The sequence below is a fragment of the Piliocolobus tephrosceles genome, chromosome 8, assembly GCF_002776525.5.
Source record: "Piliocolobus tephrosceles isolate RC106 chromosome 8, ASM277652v3, whole genome shotgun sequence".
Taxonomy (NCBI): Eukaryota; Metazoa; Chordata; class Mammalia; order Primates; family Cercopithecidae; genus Piliocolobus; species Piliocolobus tephrosceles.
In genome coordinates, this window is record NC_045441.1 from 27,472,547 (window position 1) to 27,498,274 (window position 25,728).

General features: G+C 37.8%; 1 protein-coding gene across 1 annotated transcript in view; it reads right to left on the reverse strand.

Moving 5' to 3' along the window:
- VPS41 (VPS41 subunit of HOPS complex) overlaps positions 1-25,728 on the reverse strand; it is a 192,334-nt gene that overhangs the window by 117,094 nt on the left and 49,512 nt on the right. The window contains exon 4 of the mRNA XM_023226348.1: positions 25,188-25,265. Within this exon, the coding sequence (XP_023082116.1) occupies positions 25,188-25,265 (78 nt within the window). The remainder of the gene's footprint in view (positions 1-25,187; positions 25,266-25,728) is intronic.

The window sequence follows — 25,728 nt, forward strand, 5'->3', positions numbered from 1 at the left end:
AAATGATAATTCTTAGAATTAAGTTAACAAAAAGATATTATGTACTAAGGTATTTGGCTTTGTCCAATGAGAGGTTCAGTCTTTGCCCTTGGCTTCTGTGTCGACAGGAACATCTTAAGTCAAAGGCAGGGGGCTGGCCAGACCAGACATTAGGGTAGGCCTGCCATACCCAAACGTATTAGTGTGGGAGCTGGACAAAGCAAAAAGACCAATCATGTAGTGGGTGGGGGCTTTGGGTCAGAGTGGTATTAGTCAACCTAGCAGCTGAGATTAACCACATGAATAATCCTCAATCGATCATGCCTGTGTAATAGAGTCTACATAAAAATCCTGAACACTGAGGCTCAGGGGAGCTTCTCTGGTCAGCACACATCTATACCAGGAGGTTAGCACATACTGAGGACAATGAAAGCTTTACATTTGAAACCCTCCCATGCTGTAGCCTATATGTTCTCTCTTCCTTTGTCTGATTTTTGACCTGTATCCTTTCCCTGTAATAAAGCACCATTAATACAACAGCTTTCAGTGAGTTCTGTGAGTCTCCTACCGATCAAACATGAGGGTGGTTTTGGGAATCCCCAGAATTTGCAGTGTGTGTCAGAAGGCTTGGGTAGATTTGGCTGTCAGGAGAACTGTGCTCTCAAACCTTGAAGTTTGGTTAACTCCAGGTTAGCTGAATATTACTATATTTAGAGTATTTGTATATCACCTATGTGACTGGAAGCAGATACTCCCAAATATTAGCACTGGTTATATCTGAGTGCTAAGTTATTATTGTTTGGGTTACTCCTTTCTATGTTTTACTAGATTTCTACAAAAAAAAATTTATTTTGTTTCTAATCAGAAGATAGTTTTAAAATATGGCAAGGTAGCAAATTCATTAATCTAAAAACAAAAAGAAACCAGATATTAAATATAATATTTAAAACCAGGATTCCAAGAACTCACATGCATATTTTTGAGTGATAACTGAGTACCATTACTATGCACATTCCATTTCCATAACAGTTCCATAACATTTAATAAAGAACAAATAAACAAGAGGATTTCAATATTACAACTGTCAATGTTGCATGCAACTAGCCTGGCATCCATAATCATTCCTCCTATAAAAGAAACAAATGCCTTACACGTCTCTGTCATTTCTATATACTGAAAACAAAGAAACAAACAGCAACGACAGGAAAACAACAACAACAACAACAACAGGAAAGAGAGAAAGGGTACAAGATATTCCCAAACATAGAGGGGAACCTTCCAGTACAAGATTCTACATAGCTAAAATGCCTGATTTTCCTAAACCTTTCACCATAACAGCAATGAGCAGAAAGCATCACATCTAAACATACAATTTGGGGTGTGTGTTTGCAAAGATGTAATACTGGCATAAATGTAGGAAAGAGAGAGTGACCAGAGAAAAGAAGACCAGAGAAAAATGGCCTCAGCTGTATTTTCCATTAGCTACAATTTTATTACTAATGGAGACATGTTTGGAATTCTGGACAATATAAGTGAGTTTGTTCAAAAATCAATAATGTCAAGCTGACACTATAGAACATACAAAAATGCTTCCTTAATGGAATAAAAAAAGAAGTCCGAGTAAGCAGGAGGGGGCAAGGACCAGCACACACCTTCTAAATCTAGGTCCACTACAGGTGGTCTCGAGTTCTTAAATTTAAAGAAAAGGCAAAATTACCAACATGTACACCTCATGTGATAATCAATTACCTAATGTAAGATGCTTGAAATAAATACACTTAGTATGGATTATGTCAGCTCTTCAATTAGGAATAAATTCACGGTCATTTCGAAAGCTGCTTTTAATGGTGTTCTTTGTGGCAACTTCTTTTCCCTTGACACTCCTCATCATCCCACCTTAAGCTATCAGTCCCCCAACAGTGAACCCAAGAAATCAATCTGCTAATGTATAATTTGTAAGGCTCCTCTGACTAACAAATGGATAATTGATTCCTTCAAAAATGCTGCATCCCCATGGACACAGAGAGGAATGAATAAGAAATAGAAGACAGGATTTCATTTTCGTTCTCTCAGAGACCCACTAGTTAGCAATCCCAACATCCACATGGTTGCCTATGCAGCTTCATGCTCTTTAGTCACAGTTAGCAAGCACGCCACACTTATACACTCCATGTGTGAAAAGCAAACGTCTGTTCTTTCATACTTGGGAAAAGCTCATTTTACTGCTTATTTTACTCTCCACTGATGATGCACCCGGGAGGGAAGCAAGACCTCCACCTGGATTTAAGAAGCCTATGAAAAACACACCTAATAGCAAGTTTTCTATACACCTACAAAACAAAACGAAACAAAACAAAAACAAATACAAATACGTATTTTCTCATTGACTTATTTTAAAACCAGAACAGTATATTCTTTTTTTTTTTTTTCTTGGAAACAAGAGTCTCACTCTGTCGCTCAGGCTGGAGTGCAGTGATGTGATCTCGGCTCACTGTAACCTCTGCCTCCTGGTTGAAGTGATTCTTCTGCCTCAGCCTCCTGAGTAGCTGGGACTACAGGTGTGCACCACCAAGTCTGGCTAACTTTTTTGTAGTTTTAGTACAGACGGGGTTTCACCATGTTAGCCAGGCTGGTGTCGAACTCCTGACCTCAGGTGATCCTCCCGCATCGGCCTCCCAAAGTGCTGGATTTACAGGTGTGAGCCACCTCGCCTGGCCAGAACAATATATTCTTTAACTATAAACTCTCCAATCTTTTCAGTTGCTCTAAGATTTCCTCTCCAGCACTAAACCTTCTTTGATTCAAGATGGAGAATATATTAATCAAACAAGCAATCCTGAAGTTGGAGAACTTTCATGAAGCTTTCTTGAAAGTCTCACAATATAGGTTCAGTAAATGCAAAAGGGAAGATAGAAGGGCTCCAGCCAGTTCCCTAGGAGAGCCATCCACTCAGTGCTCCGGGGCCTCCCATCACTGTCACTCCTGAGTAGCATGGTAGCTAGCTGCTGTCCACCCTTCCATCACCAACTGCTCTCCCTAAGGTTGCCAAGAACTTCAGAGGCTGAAGCAAACGGGGAATTCTTTCAGCCTTCTCATCCTTGACTGCTTTGTGACACTGACGCTGCTGACCCACTGCTTCCTTCCAACTTTCTTTTCCCTCAGCATTGACAACAATGAGCTATATAAACAGTTGAGTAAAAAAATAAGTAAACTATTGTTATGTTTTTATTTTCTGTTATATTTTTGTTATTTATGGGCCCAATGACAAAAGCAAAATCCATCATTCTTACCTAGCACATCAGTACTCCTTCCCACCAAAAAATAGGCTATAAAAACATGAACCTGTTGCACACTGTTTGTGGGGAAATTATTTAATGACAGTTATTACAATATGCTTCCCCTTAGGGAAATGGGGGAGAATGCTTTAGCTCTCAAGTGAAAAATCATCACAAATATTAGGAAAGAGACTGAACAAAAATCCTACAAGAAAAAATAATGAATACACTCCCAGTCTGACGTCACAGCAATATTAAATTCTGGATATGTTATAAATGTTAAGTAAATGAAGATTTTTAAATGTTCAACATAAAAAACAGAAACAATGATTACTAAACCTATAATGAAAAACTAGTTCAGAATTAAAACAAAGTAATGCAAAAGTAAACATTAAATGTAAAATGAAAGAAACAAAAATTAAGATGCTGAAAATTTCAGTCCCCTTAGCAAATGGAAATATCATATTAATTACCAGGCAGACTGCTGGCTTTCGCTTAAAAGTGAGAAGAGATGACTTCCTTCATGGAAATAGTAAAACCATTTAATGTTTTCATCCTGGGAGAAGATAGCGAAAAGGACCAGACCCACCCGTTCCCTGGTCCAGTTCACCGCTCCTGCACTTGAAGTACACAAGTTTCTCAGGTGACCTCGCCCTTCTGCCCCTGAGCAGCTGAGAGTCACCACTGTGTTGGCAGCAACTCATCTTCCTTCCCCCTTTTGTTCTCATTCAAAACCAATTTAAAATATTTACAGTTTGAGGGTTATAGATTTTTTAATAACTACACTTAGAATTGAATAAGTATCTAGGAAGAATCCAGAACCAGACTACAAAATAAAAAAGAACCAATTTTTGTATTACAAATACTGTTTAAATTGCGTCACAGTCATTCAACCAACAAAGAAGCCTGGCTGGCCAGCCTTAGATGTACTTCATTCCTCATGAGCGTGGACGTGGAAAATATATATACACATGTTTCACTATTCTCTTGCTCAAGTTACCATTTTTGCCAATTGATGAGAAAAGATACTTCCAAGGAACCAATCATCCAAGGTATACAAAGGAATGGCTGCTTATTTCCTTTCATTCCGTATGTCCATTTACTAGCAGACAAGAAATGGGTCTTCTACCTGAATGACACCACCAAAATTGCAGGGGGAAAGGCTGCCAAAGCCTTCTTAGCTTCAAAGTCAGTGGATGTCCTTCAGTCCCCATGACTTTCTGGCATCTGAAACTCTTCTCCACTGGCTTCCGTTACACCCACTTCTCTTCATTTCCTTCCTGCCTTTCTACTCACAATTTTTGTTGTTGTTATTGTTGTTGTTGTTGTTGTTGTTGTTGTTGTTGTTTTGAGACGGAGTTTTGCTCTTGCTGCCCGGGCTGGAGTGCAATAGTGTGATCTTGGCCTACTGCAACCTCCATCTCCTGGGTTCAAGCAATTCTCCTGCCTCAGCCTCCCAAGTAGCTGGGATTAGAGGAATGCGTGACCACACTCAGCTAATTTTTGTATTTTTAATAGAGATAGGGTTTCACTATGTTGGTCAGGCTGGTCTTGAACTCCTAACCTCAGGTGATCCACCCACCTTGGCCTCCCAAAGTGCTGGGATTACAGGCGTGAGCCACCGCACCCAGCCTCTACTCACAACTTCTCAGTCACCCTTCCAGGTTGTAGATCCTCACCCTGCCTCTTAAACAGCAGTATTTTGAATCCAGCTCAGGCCTCTCTTTAGAGCTGCATATTCACATTAACAACCACTCTACAGCTCTATGTCAAATTGTCAATTCCAGAACCAGTGCCTTCTTCTGTATTCTCAATTTCACCTAATGACCCTCAGTCCACTTAGCTATCTAAGCCAGAGTACTAAGAGTCATCCCAGAGAAATTTTTCTCCCTCACACCCCCAACAAGCAATCAAAAGTCACTAAGTCCTATCCTTCTCTCTCTCTTAATACCTCTCAAATCCATCCTTTTCCCATTGCTATAGCAGACGGTCTCTTAATTCACACCACTTCCCCAAATAAGTCCCACAAGCACATCCCCTGACACACACTCGTCTTCTCCAACACCCCATTTTCCACACTGCGAATCCCAAAGTTAGTCTTCTAAAAGCAAATTACCCATGTTGCTACTCTGTTAAAAGTAAATTCCTTAATATGGCTTTTAAACAGAATAACCATACATCTCAGTTTGCCCTTGTCAGTGTCTGTCACTGCTGCCCAGGTATAATTATTAAGAGCTGCCCTTTCATCCTCATTTGAATAGTAAAATAACAGTCGTCCTACTGATAAAGCCATTTTTCATTGTGTGGCTCCACCTATCTCTTCAGGCTCATTTCCAGCCAGATCCTAAAGATTCACAAGATTCTAAACATCCCGGTTTTTTTAAATGTTTTCTTTAACTCTATATATTCGGCTTAGAATAGGCCATGCACAGCCTCTGTCGCCCACCACTTGGCTAATTCCTGCTCTTTCTAAAAGATTCAATGCAAGCATCACCTCCTATGGGAAGGCCCCTAACTTCCTTTCTGCAGGATGGCATACCCCTCTGTGTGTTCCCACATCAGTCTCTATCCAAGCATTTCTGTTTCAGAACAATAACTCACTTTGCTGCCTATCTCTGGCACTTAATTGTGAGCCCAAGAGAGCAGAAATCTACTTTAAACTCAGCATCTGGCATAGAAAAGCTCATGAAGCTCCCAAGAGAACAAGAACCACAATCATTCGGAGTCTGAAGCACATCTCATGTAACGAGAAAACAGGCAAATACATAAATAAACAAAAGCTCCAGAAAAAGACAACTACAGAGCGGAATAAAAGCAGAGGCAGAGTTTTGTTAAAATGTTATTTTCTTAAAAATAAGAAAAAATTTAAAGGATGATAAAGCCTCAATTAAGTTCAATGGAAAGAGTTAACTTCTGACATGCCCCTGGTTCTTTTGGGACCCAAGGTTTTCAATACTCAACTGAAAAGATTTGATCAGATTGGAGTAGCTGATGAAGAGCTGACAGTCCACATGTGGCGATCATGTCCCCGTGACACTAATTATATTTCAGAATTAATATGAATATGCAAAAAAGTCTTCTTATGAGGTTTTAAAGATGACTCTACACTTTTATTTTTTTATTTTTTTTTTTTTAATTTTTTTTTTTTTATTATACTTTAAGTTCTAGGGTACATGTGCATAACGTGCAGGTTACATATGTATACATGTGCCATGTTGGTGTGCTGCACCCATCAACTCGTCAGCACCCATCAATTCATCATTTATATCAGGTATAACTCCCCAATTAAAACTGAATGACTATATTATATTGAAGCTCTTTCAAGACAATCCAGATTTTAACAGAAGCTGCTGTTTTTACAGACGAGGAAATAATGCTTTCTCAGTGACAATTCATTCCAACTTGAGAAATAATTAGGAAGTTCAAAAGGCAGCAATTTATAAACAGAAGGGGTAAGTGATAAAATGTGGCATGGCCAGATTATGTTATATTTAATATACTGCATGAAAATGTGGTTGAAATATCCTTTTATTCCAAAAACAACTACTGATTATCTACTATAAATGTATACTTTAAAAAGTTCACCTCTATTTATATATATAAGCAATGCTGCTTTCTAAGCGAAAGGTATTTATTTAAGCTATATAGTAGCTAAAAATTAGTCATACCAATACTGCTATTTTAATAATATGAAACAATAACATGTCTACTATTTGAGATGATGAGTGTTATACTCCTAATATAAGAGTGCACAAATGTTTCCCAAATATCACAGTCGATTGAACTGCAGACGATTCCTTCCCAGTGATTTCACAATAGCTGCAGTGCTTCAAGTGGCTTTATGGTTCATCAGAGCTGTGCCCTGATGCTACAAAATGAAAGTGAATAATATAAAATGATTACTTTAAGATATACGACTGCACCATTTATATGTATCTCCGTATAGCCCTAATATTCTCTAACTTCTAACATAGACTGAAAAAAGTAAATTTGTTAGGAAACTTGTTAGGAAACTTTAGCCACTTAAAATTCCATTCTAATGATCTAAAAATCAAATTACTCTATTAGAATATAAACATCCTTGATCAAACTCTAACATCTTGGAAATAATCTTAAAAAAATAAAAATCATCTGAGAATGTGAAGAATGGAAAGAAATTCTGAGGAAGAGTCATCTTGTTTGGAAAGAAAATAATTTTGCCCATCCACGTCATTCCTGTTTAATAATGGAGCTTAAATTTTCTGTATTTATGAGAATGCTTATAAATCAGTCTCTGCTTATTCATTAAAATATCCCTACTCTTTTCCTTAACTTTTCCTCTAATCAAGAGTTTTTAACCACCTCCCCGACAAGAGCATTTATATGCTGTAAACTTATGAGACCATAGGCAATGACCATTTGCAACTTCATTTGACCCCTAAAGCCCTAGGCTGCTGTCCCTACTCTGTGCCTGAGACCAACAGCCCTGTGTGCATGGCTGACAGGTAAAAGGCTCAGATATTCACCCTGCTGTTGCACCCATCAGGACGGTAGAACCTCAACACAGGCAGGGGCACAGAACAGCCTTTCCGCCTACAGAAGACTTATTAGATAGACGTTGGCTAAATCCTAACAACCTTTAAAAGCACAGGGAGGATTTGAAGGGTTTGCCTCCTAAAATGCTGGCATACTGCTGATTCCTTGAGCTGTTTTCTTTTTGTTAAACTTCATCTTCTGCCCGTGCCTGCCACATGCCCATGGACAACAGCAGAAGCCTGGCTTGCACATGGCACCAGACACTGACTATGTACTCAAGATAGTTATTCACAATCTGGGAAATATTCAAAACATTACTTCAATAAAAAGAAAAAAAGAGGCTTTTGGTACAAATTATCTGTTTTATTCTCATGCCAGGGACTGTGCTGGATACCAAATACACAGTGGTACACAAAACAAATGTGATCCTTGTCCTTATTAAGCTTACAAATCACTGAAATACGTTCAGGTTGAAGATAGTCACCTTCTGGGATGCTACAAATCCTAAAGTTGTCCTGTACAGTGAGGTGGATGAACAGTAAATCTAGAGTTGGAGCTCATTTTCCCCAGAGTGTGCAATGGCCACATCCTACCACTACTAAGAGAAAGTTAAATTTCCCTAACAGTTCAGATCAACACCTTGGACAAGTTGCACTGTGGTCTCCTGAAGATGTCTTGAATGGTTGTTTACAATACTAAATTTGGCAGGGAAGAGAGAAAACTAATAGGACCTTTTATGTAAATCAAAACCAGTCTGAGCAATGACATAAGGAGCCAACAAAGTTTCTCTTTCTAGTACTCACACTGTCAATGAAGAATTGCCAAGCACCTGCCATAAACCAAACCCTACACTTGGTTCTGATACCACTGTGAAACAATCCACTTTACAGGAATATCATTGTTGAAAAGAGTATCATTGTTAAAAAGAATAAACTTTTTTTCCATCTATAAGTAACCTCAAATGAAAGACAACTAAGTTTTCAAAATGGTGACATACAATGTGTGAAATATGATTTAAAAAATTATTTGTTCTTAAACCAAGTAAATATTTTCCTTGCTTGTACATATATCCAACAAAGATACAAAAGAAAGAGTGATAGAGAAACACAGAATGACCAAGTCACCGGATTACTGCAAGGGAATAATGCAGAAGAATTCATTAATAACCGCATTTAACAATAAAACAACTAATAGTACCAAACACCCAACATGATATAAAGAGAATTAAAAAAAAAAAAAAACATGGCCCGAATACAAGATGTGTACAGAGTCTGTGACCCCAGTACTTTGAACACAACTCTATTTTATACTTTAACACATTACATTACAAACCATTGTTTGTTCCACAAGTGACTTGAGAACAGGGTCTGTGTTTTATTTATCTTATATCCCTAGCACATCCTTGGAGACTGTTTGCTGAAGGAGTAAGTAGCAATTACTAAATGAATACCAAACACATATTCTTCTGCATGGAGTCATCAAGGACCGTGTCACAGAGAAGATGACACCAATAATTTGCATAAGCAAAGACAAGAAAGTGCATTCCAACGAGAGCCAAAGGACGAAGTCTGGATACAGTGTAGGTGCAATGCAGGGGACCACTGTTATGACAGAAAGCAGAAGTCCTGAGTGCCGCCCAGAAGAGCTGTTTTATTCCACAGGCATCAAGGAGTCAGTCGAGTGTTTTCAGGGAGGGGAATAACAAAATCCCAGCACTACTTTAGGAAGATTACTTGGGCAGCTGTGTGAAAGAGGGATTAGGGGAAACACAAGGCAGGGAGATCAGTTGGGTTTTACTGCAATAACCCAGGTGAGATTCAATAAAGACGTGAACAAGGATGATGGCAATATAAAGAACCAGCAAAGGAAAGAACACGTTAAAAGAAGCATCAGGAGGATATATGGGGAATAATGGAGGCAGATGATAGAGGATAAAACGTCACAGAGATGGAAGAAAACACTGAGGGTAGAAGAGAACAGGCCTTCTAAAGAGATAATATTCATCAGGAGTCTGGAAACACAGTCGTTGCAACTAGGCAAAGAGTGGCTTTTTCTTGGGCTGGTATTTAGATTAAAAAACAGTAGGAGACTTCACCTTGTCTGGCCTAGTAGACCACACAGAAAAAGAAACAAGGACTTAAAAAAGATAAGCTGTCTAATAATGAAAAGGGCCGTCCCACTGGCAGGACCTTGCTGGGAATAGTTTAGTGTTGTCTGTGGAGCCAGAACTCAGTGGAGAAGGAACAATCCCTTCCATTCCAACTGTGATTCACAAAATAGACATTTTCATACATCATACAACCCAATTGATCTGAACTATTTTAAATGATAATTTAGCCTAGAAATAAACACTGATGTTTTAGTATCCAAATGAGTTTGGTAAAAAAAAAAAAAAAAAAAATACAGCATCCTCCAGTAGTTGGCCATATCCTTAAGATTCCTAGTCCACAGGGCATCTAACACTACAGTTCCAGAAAACAAAATTTTTCCTTTTTTCCCAGAGAACATTCCCTAGGAGTGTAATAAATTTTTTTCTCTAAGAGTAAGGCAACAGAAACGGGGTTGTCATCCCTGAGACCATATAACTAAAAAGGAAATTATAAGTATGTTAATATTCTGTAAAATTAAGTCTCAGATCCTTAGACTCAGATCCTTAGGCTATCCTAATCCTAAGGATCTGTTATGCCACGCCTTTGAGGACAAACTCCACTAATAAAAGCAGCTAAAGAAAGCCAAATATATAGCAGATCCATGAAGGCTGCAGAGCTTTACCAACATCTCAGCAGGGCCCATTAATATCCCTGTTTAAGTTCTCAATATACACGTAAATGATACCATCAACGATGAAGGGAAAATCTTTTAGGAGTAAAGGTGTGTTCTTATTTTTCTCACTTTTATTTTTGATTTAATAATGGCTGCAGCAATGCTAATGCATTCTATTTATCTAAAATTTAAACGTTTGAGAGAGTAAAGCCCTTGTTTTCCACGTCAGTAAAAGTCACTTATCTAAAAAGGGTGGGGAGTACAAATAATTTAAATAATTGAGACCAAGTTATTAATCAAAGAGAAAATGCCTAATTTATTTTTCCAACATATGATGAAGAAAGACCACTTAACACTTCACAAATTCGGCTCTACTTCCACCACAGAAATTATTGTTATAATTCCCTCCAGTGTGAAAACATTGCTTTATCAATCTCCATTAAATCATTTTCCAAGTAGTCTCTCAAAACTTTTCAAAAGAAGCATCTTACAAGCCATGTTGCAATGTTGCTATGTCGAAAAGACATTTCTGAAGTCAACTCACTAGACCTGCACTGGGATTGACTTCACACACTTAATTACTCAAGCTTAATAATGTTCTTAAAATACTACTTGTGTCATGTGACCTACTCCTCCCAAATAAACACAGGAGCTGAGGGATGGAGAGGCAGTAAAATGGGTGTAAGAATGGGTGTGTCGCAGAAGCTTCTCTTTTTTTCCCTTCGTTTTTCCTTCTTTCTTCCCTACCTCCCTTTTGGTTTCCCTACCCTATATACAATTGAACATTATTAAAGCTAACCATATGAATAAAGTCAAAAATAACAGTTCTTCAGGAAGTGTAGTAAACACGTTCAATTGGACTCTTAGCTTGATCTACCTTCTGATAATGACTAACGTTTACTAAGCCTTGTGTTACATATTTTACATGTATTCATTCATATAATTCTCAAAACCATCATCTAAATGAGAGGTATGACTATGATCCACACTTTACAGATGAAGAAAGTGTGGTAACACATCAAGCTAATGAACGTGGGGCAGGGATGGCTGGCTGGCGTCAGACCCCAAGCCTGGCCTGCATGCAGTGCTGCCACCTCAGAACCCGCCAACTATCCTTCTGCTGGACATTACTGCCCCGCCAGAGTTTCTTCTCTAATCATTCCAACAACACTGCTCTTTCTATATCCAATCTGGGATAGTAGATTCCACTAAGGCAACAGGGTCAAGGGCTGGACAGGTGCTAAGGAAAGAAAATGAGAAATCAGTAGGTTCAGGGGACTCATTTTCATGTAATTTTTTTTTTTGGCAAGATAAGAACTTCAGTATCTGTCACAATATCAAGGAATAAATTCTTCTCACAGTCCAGGGAGAATTTTTTTCTTGAGGAAAAGGGAAGATAATGTAAAAAGCAAAACTTTAAAACTTTAGAAGGACATACAGAGAATATTGAAACAAGAAAAGTTCCCTTATCTCCTTCACAGGGCATGTGACGGCAATGTGGCTCACTTCTTTGGTGCCTCATTACTCAAACCCCTAGGAGGAGTATGCAGACAGGCGGGCTGTGGTGCTCCTGACCCCATGGCAGCATCTAGGGGTGAATGTTTACAGCTTCTGACGCCCCAGTGGGGGTGGGTTACAGAATGCTCTTTTAGTTTAGCCATCTGTAGGTGGCTTGTGTTAGTCAGCTCAATCAGACCCCCTGCTTTATCGCAAGGATAAAGGGCTTTCTGTATCCTAGGGTTTCTTGCCTTGGTGTACCGGAAGAATCGGATCACACCCGGGCTTGGAGAATTAGTACAAGGTTTTATTGAGTGAAAGTAGCTCTCAGCAGATGGGGATGCCAAAAGGGAGATGGTTTTCTCCTGAAGTCTGGCCGCTCAGCAGCCCAGGCTCTCCTCCAACCTCCCAGGCCAGGGTGCCGGTGTCTGCTGGTGCCTGTTGGCATGCTCTTCAACCAATGTGCTCCTCTCAGCGTCCCACTTGTGTGTTCTTCTGCTGATGAGTTCCTCTGGATGTCCAGTTGCTTTTGTCTCTGCCCACTAGGGAGTCAGGGTTTTTATAGGCACAGGTTGTTGGTGGGCGGTGGTGGCAGGACAGGGTGATCTCCGGAAATGCAACGTTTGGGCAGGAAAACAGGAATTCCTGTCCTCACCTAGGTCCTTAGATATAGGCCCGGGAGTGGAGCCCTAGCCAGAGACATGCTCTTCTCTTCCCAGCACTTCCTTAGCCACCTTCCGTATCATATCTTTACAACTTTGTAGGAGCAAATACAATTTTCCCTTAGAAGACACAAAAAACACAAACTATAAATGAGAAGACTGATACATATTTACTGCATTAAAATGAAAAAATTTCTGAACCTACAACACCATAAATGGGAAACTGAAAGATAAGCCCACAGACTAGCAGACATTTGTCACTCTTCAAATGAGAAGTTGTGTCCAGACTTTCTATACCTTCCAACCTGGAGAACAGCTCCCAGTTCCCTGGCCCAGCACCAGGATCTGGTATTGATCAGACTTTTAAATGCTTTGCCAAGTTGATGGGTATACAATGGTACCATATTGTCTTACTTCACATTTCCCTTATTATTCTGTGATTACTATAGAAATCAAGGATATTTTCACACGGCTACTGAGCATTTGGTGTTCTTCTGAGAACCGCCTGTTCATGTCATTTGCCCAATTTCATTCTGAGTTGTTTGGGTTTTCCTTATGGATCTGTAAGAGTTCCTTATGTAAGTAACATTTTAACAAAAATATATATACTCTTAAGACTTGGTACAAACACCTTCTCATTAAGCTTTTAAATAACTTAAAGATCAAAACAAGTGCACAAGCAAATTAAAAAAAGTTCAGATTTAAAATATTAATTCAGTGTGAAATTGAATGTTTTCCTAAAAGCAAATCATAGGATTTTATTTAATAATAGGAAGACTGGTAAGTGTTAAATTTGACTTGGTAGCGACTTAATTCTTCTGATTTTGAGTCATCACATGAGCCACCCCGATCAATGTTATTTCTGCTTATAAACAATGAACTTTTTAATTACAAATCAATTTAGAACTTTACACGTATACTGGCAAAGTATATAAACTAACAATTCTCAAGAGTAAACAGCCTCATTAGTAACCAGAAAAATACAAACTAAATTGATAAATTCCCATTTTCTAGAAATCCAAGTGGCAATGAATTTTCAAATAATAACAGCCAATGTTGGTGATGAGATATAATGATAAACAGGCTGCTGGTGGGAACATATTTCCATGTAACCTAACTGCAGGGAAATATAGCAATCTGCAAAAGAACCCTAAAAATGTTTACAGCATCTGTCCAGGTGATTTCCATAGAATTTATTCGAAGGAAAGAGCCAGTAACAATATCCCAACCCCACCCAAAGATTTCACATCACTCACTATGTGTACGGGACACTGAAAAGTTGGTTCCTGGGCAGCTTAAAGCAGTAACAAACCTGCTTTTTTCTGTAAGAAACTCCTTCTATATGATTAGGGTAGGACTCACACACATGTCTGCCACTGAGCAACGAAGAGAGCCCAGAGTAATATATTAATCTTTTTTCCATATCAGTAAAATGAAATCAGATTTTTAGACTATCCCACAGGGCATTCAGTTCTTTTCCTCTGAGATGAAACCCCAGGCAACCACTGATCTGCTTTCTGTGACTACAGATTTGTTTGCATTTTCTAGAATGTTATCTAAATGCAAATATTATAATATGTAGCCTTTTGAATCTGCCTTCTTTTACTTAACACTATAGAGCTGAGATTCATCCATACTTAACACGTATCAATAGTTCATTCCTTTTTATTGTGAGTTGAATGGCTATTGTTTGGATATACTACATTTTGTCTACCCATTCATCTGCAAATGGACACATATACTGTTTCCACTTTGAGATTATTACAAATAAAACTGATATGAATATTCATATAGAAATCTTTGTAGGTGTATATTTGTTCATTTCCTAAATTTGAAAGGCTGGACTGTATGATAGGTGTATGTTTCATGTTTCAAAATTTTGCCAAACTGTTTTCCAAAGTTGTTATACTATCGTACATCCACTAGCAGTGTATGAGAATTCTAGTTCCTCCACATGCTCACCAATACTTGGTATGATTCGTCTTTGTAATTTTAGCCATTCTAAAGGTATATTTTGTGGTATGAATTATTCCATTTTAATTAGTTTTAATATGTTTTTTTCCTTACTATAAATTAAACTTAAAAAAAAGTCAAAGTGTTAAGATTTAATAGCTGCCCATGGAAATAATGAAATTCATCTTAATAGAAATATAAAATAAAGATTGGGCAACCAAATGACAAGAATGTTGTGAAAGTATAGTCGCACCAGAACAATATGATTCAACTTCTGGGTAATAAAGTTGTGCGTTTTCATTTGCCATGGACCCTTAGCTCATGTAACCTGAGCATGCCCAGATGAACCAAGCATGCAACCACAGGGGGAATCTAAGAGCAGGATGAATTAAGAAGTGAACACCACACAACAGGATCCAGGATCCAATCAGATGGAGCTCTAGCATTACCTCAAGGCAGAATCCTGTCAGATCAGGCCTCCCAGCATCACCTCATTGCAAGATCCAATCAGATCACACCTCATTACCCTATGCTTATAAAAGCTGACCCAGTCCCCAGCTTTGGTAGACACTGCTTTGAGAACTATCCCTGGTGTTCTCCACCAGGGATAGTTTTATTGTTACAAGCAATAAAATCCCTTTATTAAATACTATATCTTACTAAATCTCCTTGGTTGTGGTCACTGGGACCTAGCCCAGCAATCAAACCAACCTGTTGTGTGAGTAACAAGAACTTCATGTCTTGAGTGGATAGATGAAAAATATCCATTAAGTATTCATCTATCCTAATATATCATAATCCTATTAAATGAAAAACATTAGGAATTACAGCCAAATAAATAAGTTCTAGAGAAGGTGACTCAAACAAAGCTACTCAAACAGAAAAACAGAACTTGTTTAAGAAAGAAGTATACACTATCATTTTGAAATATACCCTGTCATGGTTCCCAGAGACTAAGAAGTCTATTATTAACAAAACAAACTCAAGGTATAAATTATTTGTTGTTAAACCATATGCACAGACACTCAAACCTTATCCACATACAAAGCCCCTGCTTTCTAGTCCCTGACATCTGATTTACCATCATCCTTCTGGTTCATTTAGTTCTCTAAATACTCTCAACTCCAAAGTCAGTCACCACAAAGACACTCCCCTGAAATCACTCCATTCTTTTTCCTTTGGTCCTTTGGCGAAACCTGCCAAATAATTTGCTCCTATTGCATCTCACCATCCATTCTTTCCTCTCCACTCCCTTATTCTCAAGATACTACTAGATAATTAACACAATATATATGAAGATAAAAAGTCCATGGTAAATATTCCCCACCCTTTGGTGATTCCCTGTTTCATAAGAAGAATGTTATCACTATCTTTACTCCACTGTAACAACCCAGAAAATGCGCATGCATCTTTCCAGATTCACCTCAAATTTTACTTTCTACAGGTTCCCCATCTCCCACTTGCAAAGGTGGAGATTCCCCCCTAGGTCTACATCTTATTCATAATCCTTTTAAAGCTCTTACTTTGCAATGATGGCCTTGAACCCCAAAGAAAGAAGCACCAGAACTGAGAGTACCCTGTACTAAAGAATGAAATCCAAAGGCTTCAGACAACTAAGCCCCAGTCTACTACCTAATTCAGAGTCATGTTCCACAAAGTTAAAATTACTTCAACCCTGACTTTGAAATATGTGAAATACCAGGGTAATTTCATTCAGTGAAGGAGCATTTTCAATTTTAGCTATTTAAGGGATATTTGCCTAAATGAAGTTACCACTAAAGGGTCAGACATTAAAACATTCTATAAGTATGCCACTTTACTCTAAAAGAGAGAAACATCCTTAATTCTGACCATGTTTTCTTAGCCACTTTGGTGCACAGAAGCCATCAAAATTATTGAGCTATCTATAAATACTTAACCCACAAACTTGAGATTATTTTTTAATGCATCAAAATTATCGAGCTATCTATAAATACTTAACCCACAAACTTGAGATTATTTTTTAATGCAGACAACTGGAAATATGACTTGCCTTGGCATCATTTATCAGAAGTTAGAATGATTTCCATTTAAGTAATTCTCAAATCCTTTGACACATCTCTTATCACTCAAAATATGGAGTTCAAATATAGAAAACAAGTTCTTTAAACACACAAGAATCTGAGACCTGTCAATCAGTCTTAAACAAGTATTACAGGCACTGGCACATTTGAGCCAACAATGAACCACTTTGATCATATCAAAAAGATACATGCCCTGCTTGTCAGTTAATGATGTCACATCTAGAACAGCATACCATACAGATGGTATGTGCTTCAGGTCGATAAGTGAGTACCATTAGACCAAGAGTAGAGCATGATTCTTTGTTCAAGGATACGTAGCTCAAGTTTATAGATCTGCTCCAAAGATTCTTTCAATGAATAGTCACCCAATATCACACTGGCCACATTATGAATAAGCCCAAAACAGTTAGGCTGTTTAGGGGAATAATGAATGTAGGGCATCTGTATTAACTGTCAAAGAGATGGTCATGCCCAAATAATTTCCTATAATGTACACACAATAGTCCTGATTATGGGAGAGGAAGGTATAAAAAAACCTTGATTATATGGAAAATAGTCTAAATATGTGAAACTTTGCAAATTTGGAACTATGGATTAGTTCAGCCAACTTCCATCAATTTCTTATTTCTATCAGTTCACTAGCTTTTATGCTGAGCACTGATGATGCAGAGATAAATTACACAAACGGTCCTCAGGAAATTAGCATTCTATGGGGAAAATGACATTGAGGCAAGTAATTGTGACAAAAGTACCGTATGTTCAAGAAGTGGAGGGAAAAAAAAGGAAAGTGGAGGTAACACAAAGAAGGAGATGGTTAAGCCATGTAAAGGATAAAAAAAAAAGTGGGCTGGGTGTGGTGGCTCACACCTGTAATCCCAGCACTTTGGGAGGCCGAGGCGGGTAGATCATGAGGTCAAGAGATCGAGACCATCCTAGCCAACATGGTGAAACCCTGTCTCTACTAAAAATATGAAAATTAGCTGGGCATGGTGGCACACACCTGTAGTCCCAGCTATTCAGGGAGGCTAAGGCAGAAGAATTGCTTGAACCTGGGAGGCAGAGGTTGCAGTGAGCCGAGATCACGCCACTGCACTCCAGCCTGGTGACAGACTGAAACTCTGTCTCAAAAAAAAAGGTGTTTGTGTTGTGAATATTAAAAATGCAATTTAAGCAGCTTAAAGGAACACTGAATCTTCAGGATTATACTGTCAAAGAGAGAGGAGAGAAAGAAGATGATCATTTCTTTTGCTGAAACATGAAAAGAGAGATGGGTGATCCTCCAAACACTCATATATTAATCCAGAGGAAAGAGAAAAGAGTAGCTGATTTATATTAGAAATAAATTCTTCTAAGTCAAAGAAAGCAACAAAAGGTCAGGAGCACAGTCCAAAAGATGGTTGAGTCCCAAAGTCCAGGGAGAAAAATGAAACCATCATCACTCATAGATGAGGAACCAGTCACAAAAACATGTTTTGAAACTTAGGTTAGGGAAGTGCCGTAATAAGACCGTCTCACTACATAAGGGAGGTCTTGAATGTACAAGGAGATAAGGGTGGAAGAGTAGTGGGCATGGAAATACATAACCAGAACAACTCAAGCCTAATTTACATCACACTTCTTTCCCTCGTACCTTTTACACCTGGAATGATCTTTTAAAGTCTCTTTAGCTTTCTACACTTTGATGACTTTACACATTATCCATAGCAACTAGAAAAGGTATAAGTATATATTAAAAACTTAAATACTGCTAAATATAAGGGTTACTTTCCAAAAGTAAGATTTAAGACTCTGATCTTATATTAGTCAGCTTGAACTGCCACAACAAAATATCATACAGTGGCTTAAACAACAGAAATTCTCTTAGTTTTGGAGGCTGGAGGTCCTCAATCTGCCAGTATGGTCACATTCTGGTGAGAGTTCTCTTCCTGGCTTGCAGAGAGCCTTCTCGATGTGTCCTTACAAGGCCAGCAGGAAGGCGGAGGAAGGGAAGGTCTCTCCTGTCTCTTCTTATATGGTCACTAATCTCATCTTGAGGACTCTACCCTCATGACTTCATCTAAATTGTTTTCAACTAGTTTTTGTTTTTAAGAGATAGAGTCTTGCTCTGTCACCCAGGCTAGAGAGTGCAGTGGTGCAATCATAACTCACTGCAGCCTGGAACTCCAGTGGTGCAATCATAACTCACTGCAGCCTGGAACTCCAGGGCTCAAGTGATCCTCCTGCCTTAGCCTCCCGAGTTTACACCATGCCTGGCCCTCATCTAAATTTAATTACCCCCCAAGTCTCCAATTCTAAATACCATCACACTGGGGATTAGGACTTCAACACATGAATTAGGAGGTGGGGAACAATTCAGTCTGCAGTAGCTCTCAGTATGAAATTTCTAATTATACATCCAATGGGCAAGTGAAGGTGGAATAATACAGAGGAGAACAGAGAACTGGCTCCCAGAGGCCCTCCTGAAAGGTAGTAACAGAAAATCACCAGTTCCATGGCTTTGTTTCAAAACAATATTACCAGCCAATATATACTTACTGGATACCAAACAGCACCAGAGAAAAGAGAAAGGTGAGGAAGAGGAGAGGGTTATACCAGGAGACATGACAACTATCCTCCAAGACTTCAAATATGAATGTGAGGCTGGTACTGACACTATGAGGGGCCACACTACAAGTGAAATAGTAATAATACAGGAGTTTAGAGGAAGAAGACACCTCAGGGCTACAATCCAGGGGAGGTACTTTGCAGAAAGAATGGAGATTCACAGAAGTGCATTCTAGAGAGAAAAGTGCATTCTAGAGACAAAAGCTTAGAAACAAGCATGCCCACGGCAATATTTAGAAGGTGGTGAACAGATAAAAATTACTAGAGGGGAAGAAATTAAAACTAAGATTAGAAAGGTAGGTTTCACCAAATGACCAGGGTCTGGAATGCTTAGCTAGATAGTTAGGACTTGATGTGGGAAGTAACAAAGAACTCTGAAATGTTCTCAGAGACACAACCATTACATGGACAGAGGTCTGTGTTTTTACTAGCACATGAACATGAAAGGTGTGAGCAACTAAGGAATACAGTCTGTTAGTTTAATCTCAAATCAAAAACAGGAATAGAAATACTAATAGATTCTGCTAGCTGACAAGGTGAATCATCATCCCACCTCTGCCTCAAGAGATTAATTTCAAAAATGTGATATTTATCTTAACACAAAATGCCCACTAAGCTCCTGTTTTGTTTTAATCCCCTTTTTTTCATAATCATCCATTATATAAATATTTATATAATGTCTCTTACCATAGTGCCTTACAGCAAAACCTCATCATTTTCTATTTCTAGCAAAGAAAGAAAAACACATAAAGGTAAACAGTAGAAATTTATGTTTGATCAGCAAGTTCTTTGCTCTCTCACTAGCACACTTAAAGGAATAAATATTTAAAACACATGGCATAATGCTCCTAAATATTTAACAGAGACATGGCATAATAATTTGATCACTGCTTCAAATTAAGTACCCTTAATTAACAAGTTTTTAATTAAAATGCTTAAATAAATTGGAGGCTATTAAAGAAGAAGTAACTACAATCATGCACTTCCTAACAATATTTTGGTCAACAAGAGACCACATACATCCACTGTTGACTAAAAAGTCAAATTGTAAAATACTCTAAGAGATTTATTCTGAGCCAAATGTAAGGACCATGACCCATAACAAAGCTCAAGGGATCCTCAGAACATGTGTCCAAGGTGGCTGGGTTACAGCTTGATTTTACATGTTTTAGGGAGACCTAAAACATTAATCAACACATGTGAGGTACACATTGGTTTGGTCCAGAAAAACCAATGGTTTGGGACAACTCAAAGAAGAGATGAGAGGAAAGAGAGATGTTTACAAGTCATAGATAGATTCAAAGATGTTCTAATTGGCAACTGCTTGAAAGAGTTATCACCAGAAAGAATCAGCAGAAAGGCATATCTGAGTTAAGACAGGGAATTGTGAAGACCAAGGTTCTTACTATGCAGAAGAAGTCTCATAGGTGGCACCCTTAGAGGTAATACATGACAAATGTTTCCTATTCAGACCTTGAAGCTACTCTCTTCAGGATCAGAAAAAGACCCGGAAAGGGAACGGGATTCTCTACAGAATGTAAATTTTCCCCAAAAGAGACAGCTTTGCACAGCTCTTTCAATATATGTCAAAGAAATATATATTAGAGTAAAATACTTGGACTTCTTTCAGGGCCTGCTATCTGTCACGTGATGCTATATTAGAGTCAGGTTGGAATTTGGTATCTTATTTCCTTTCACACTACAAAGAGTTCTGTTTTGTCAGTCTTAAGATCTCTGTCTTAATGTTAATGCTGGGCAGTTGTGCCTGAATTCCAAAAAGAATTCCAAATATAATGAGGCATGTCTGAATCCCCGTTCCCATTGTGGCCTGAACCAATTTTCCACGAATCCTGAGAGGAGGAGTTCATTCAGTAGACTGAGAAGCTTAGAAATTTATTTTTGGTTTACATCATAGACTACAGTGGTCCCATAAGACTGTAATGTTTTACAAGCTATCTTTTCCTAAACATTTAAATGAAAAAACATTATAATGGAGCTGGAAACTTTCTATCACTCTGTGTCACTGCAGTCTAGTAACACCACAGCACAACACATTCATTACTCACGTGTCTGTGATGATGCTAGTGTAAACAAACCTTGTGAGCTGCCACTCATACAAAGTATAGCACACACAATTATGTACTACATAATATTTTATAATGACAATAAATGACTGTGTTGCTGGCTTATGTATTTACTATACTATACTTCTTATCGGCATTTAGAATATATTCCTCCTACTTATAAAAAAAGAAGTTACCTGTAAAACAGCCTCACACAGGTCCTTCTGGAGGTATCAGGAAGAAGGCATTGTTATCACAGGAGATGACAGCTCCATGTGCAGTACTGCCCCTGAAGGCCTTCCAGCAGGATAAAATGTGGAGGTGGAAGACAGTGCTATTGATGATCCTGACCCTGGGTAGGCCTAGGCTAATGTGTGTGGTTGTATCTTCATTTTTAACAAAAAATTTTAAAAGTAAAAAAGAAAAAAAAAGACTAAATAGAAAAGAGCTTATAAAATAAATACATAAAGAAATATTTTGTACAGCTGTACAATGTGCTTGCTTTAAGCTGTGCTATTATAAAGTCAAAAGTTTTAAAATTAAAAAGCTTATAAAGTAAAAAAAGTTACAGTAAGCTAAGCTTAATATATTAGTGGAGAAAGAAAATGTTTAAATAAATTGAGTTTAGCCCAAGTGTACCAGGTTAATAATGTCTACAGCAGTACTGTCCTAAGCCTCCACGTTCACTCACTACTCCTTCACTGACTCACCCAGAACAACTTCCAGTCCTATAAGTTCCATTCAAGGTAAGTCCCTTATACAGATGTATCATTCATTTGTCATCTTTTATACCATATTTTTATGGTATCATTTCTATATTTAGGTATGTTTAAAGGCACAAATACTTGCCATTGTGTTCCAATTGCCTATGGTATTCAGGACAATAATATGCTGTACAGGTTTGTAGTCTAGGAGCAACAGGCTATACCATACAGCCTAAGTGTATAGTAGGCTGTACCATCTAGATCTGTGTAAGCAGAGGCTATGATGTCCACACAATAACAAAATTGCCTAATGCCACATTTCTCAGAATGCATCCCACTGTTAAGCGACGCATGATTATACTATGATTAATGTGGTTATATGGGCATAAATATTGTGGGAATTTAGAAGGAATCTAAGATTCTGTAAGAATTCTGAAGTCACGTTATTTTACTCTGTGAGTTAAGTAAAATTGCTTTAGCAATTAAGTTTTGAGTTAACATAAAGCTATATCTAGAAATAATCTCAAAAAAACATTTATGGCTAAAGTGTTTGAATTAACATATGCTGAATATTCTTTCAAATATTCTGAAATCTGAGTATTAATATGCATAATAAAGTATCACTCTAGCAGTTGTCATTCTTCATCAACAAAAGATGGCTGTATAAAACAGAATCCTGTCAACCTTCTTATGTAACTGTAGAATATATAGCCATGGGAATAACCTCAGTGTCATGATTGATGTACAAAACGATCTCTGAACAGGGTATCAACCTAGGAAGTTTAGTATTATTCAGAATTAAGTAGCAGAAAGGGGTTGCTTCAACAAACAAGGATAATTTGAGCACTGCTCAAGCTCAACCAAAGACATGCACACATGTATAGGTGTTTGTGCAAGTATGTGTGTGTTATTGAGGAACAATTTATATAAAGTACAAAGACCTCAAATGATAGTTTAGTGATTTTTACATATGTAGATCACAAGAAAACCACCAAGACAGTATTTTCAGCCCTCCAGAAGACTCTTCTATGCTCCCTCCCAGGTCAAACCATTATTTGAACTCTATTGCTATAATTTAGTTTTGCTTTTTCTTGACCACCATATAAAAGCTATTATACCACACAAACACATTTGGGTCTGGCTTCTTTGGCTGAACATTAAGTCTATGAAATTAATCTATCAATAGTTTGTTCTTTTTAATTTGCTAAGAACGCACCACAATTATCCATTCTACTATTGACGGACATTTGAGCTGTTTCTAGTTTGAGGCTACTATGAATTAAACTATTATTAACCAACTGTTTTTTGTGTGGACATATGCATTGCATGTATTTTTATTGAATATGTACTTAGGAGTGCAAACTGCCAGGTCGTTAGTCAGACATACGCTTGGCTGCAGTAGATTTCTGTCAATGATCACAAAGAAGCCATGGCCTAAGGAGAACTTTCAAAAACGCATGTCCACTATCAACTTCTTCAGTAAGGTAAACAAACACACAAAAATAGCACCAAACTATCTTCCTCCCTTGCCAAATAAAACGTGCAAAGCTATAGAGAGCTTAATTTTCAAAGATGTCATATAGTCAGGACTGAAAAAAGAACTGAAGAAAGATTTGGACAAATTCATGGATGATACCATAAATTACCTGAAAGAGGATGGATATAGGATATACTCGACATAAAACAGACATGAGAGAAGATATAACTGAAGGCTTATATGAAACAGATTACAAGGACTGACTTTTGGCAATGGAACCAGTAGTATATGCCCATGAACCTTAGCAAGCAAACACTGCAATTTCTATTCAATATGAAAAAGACAGAAGCAGAGTGTCAGGGACTCATTTAATGGGAGCAGGAAATTTAAGAAACTATACAGCCAATCTTTTTAAAGGTGAGGGCGCATTCACAACACCACAAAAGCCCTGGCCCAGTATCAGGTACACATTTTAATGGATGGCAACTGAAAGACTAAATGCTTTGGTCATCAAGATGCATGTCCAGTGTCCGGGGGAAGATGAGGGAGAGTCAAAAGTATATTCCTCTTGCCTCAAAGGGATTTGCCTGATGCATCAGTATGATTAGAGCACATAATTCCCTGTCTGTGTTGCTCCAAAGATTGTCCTCATTCCAGGGTTCCATTTCTTTTCAGCAAAACAAGGCATCCCTTTTCCTTTCCCACACAACGTGTCAGCTTTAGAAACTGTAATCTCCTTTCTAAACTACATCAATAGATGGATCTTTTGACAAGTGCTGATGCTTTCTTCAAAACAGTAGTAATTGTCCCCCGAAATGAGCACCTTTTTCATACCAAACGGTTGTGTCATATTTACACAACCATGGAAGTTCTTGACACCTTTAAGGTACACCTTACACACCAAAATCAAGCTTCAAATTCAATAGTATCTTCATCCTCAATGATTCCAAATCACAATTAAAAAAGAAAGCCTGGTTCTTTGCTTTCAGTCAATATAATCCCCTAAGAGTCCAAGCATCAAAAGAGTCACATAAAATATTTTCTTTGTATATTTAGAAGAGATAAACTGATCCAGCAATGTGATCAATCAACTTTTAATTACATTTGGCATCTCAATAAGAAGACAAGGCATGTACTTACAACTGACATTAGTCACTAAATGAGGGGGTTCATACTTTAAGGATTCCACAAACTTTCAGAGTACGTAAATTTGCACTATTATTCACTAACAACGCAGCAATTTTTCTTTTAACAACAATTCATCTAGACATTGTACATTGTCACAATTTTAAAAGAACACAGAAGTATTCTAAATGCCCAAAATTAAAGCCAAATAGATGACTATAATTAAGAATTTGCAATTAAATAGACGTATAGATTTTTACATGGAGTTTGCATATAAAAGATACCCGGTCAAAATACATAATGCATGCATCTAGACCCCTTTCTTTATAAGTTCACCTTTAAGTTTTTAGAATATATTATAAAGTTCAAATTTATACTCTTAGCACTCTGACTGAATTAATAAAGATCCTCTTTATGCTATTAAAACAAACTGGTAAACCAATATTCTAAAACACAAATACTTAACATGAAGTTTAGCTCATACATTATTTTATACAGAATACTTACTACATCAAACTTCTGAGTGATGTTCCCCTGGACATCAAGTAAATAAACTTTGCCATAATGTGTGCCCAATGCCAAAAACTGTAAGAAGAACAAAGGGGCCAGTTAATTAACTAATAATACTATTAATACACAAGTAGTAATAAAACCATTTTTAAAGACAAGATGCTTAACGCATAAATGATCTGCAATGTCTCAGAAGATATGCATTCCTTGGAGAAGGCTTGTTTCCAGCTTCAGGGAAATAACAGAACAGGGCCTATTTTATTGTGATAGTGCAAGCCAGCTGTCAGAATGACTCATGAGGACCCTCATCTACTGACAACTAATGGTGTGTATGCAGTCTATACACAATGCCTGATGGACTGAGGCAGTAAATTAAAAGTGGAGCGGTGAAAACACAACCAACCTACAGTTGAACTCAAAGTGAGAAGAGAATGATTCAGAAACTCCCCCTAATTTATGGCAAATGTGTAAATCAGTGCTATTGCTTAAGCTGCACACATACACAAACAACAAATTATTTTTTCAAATGGAAAATCCA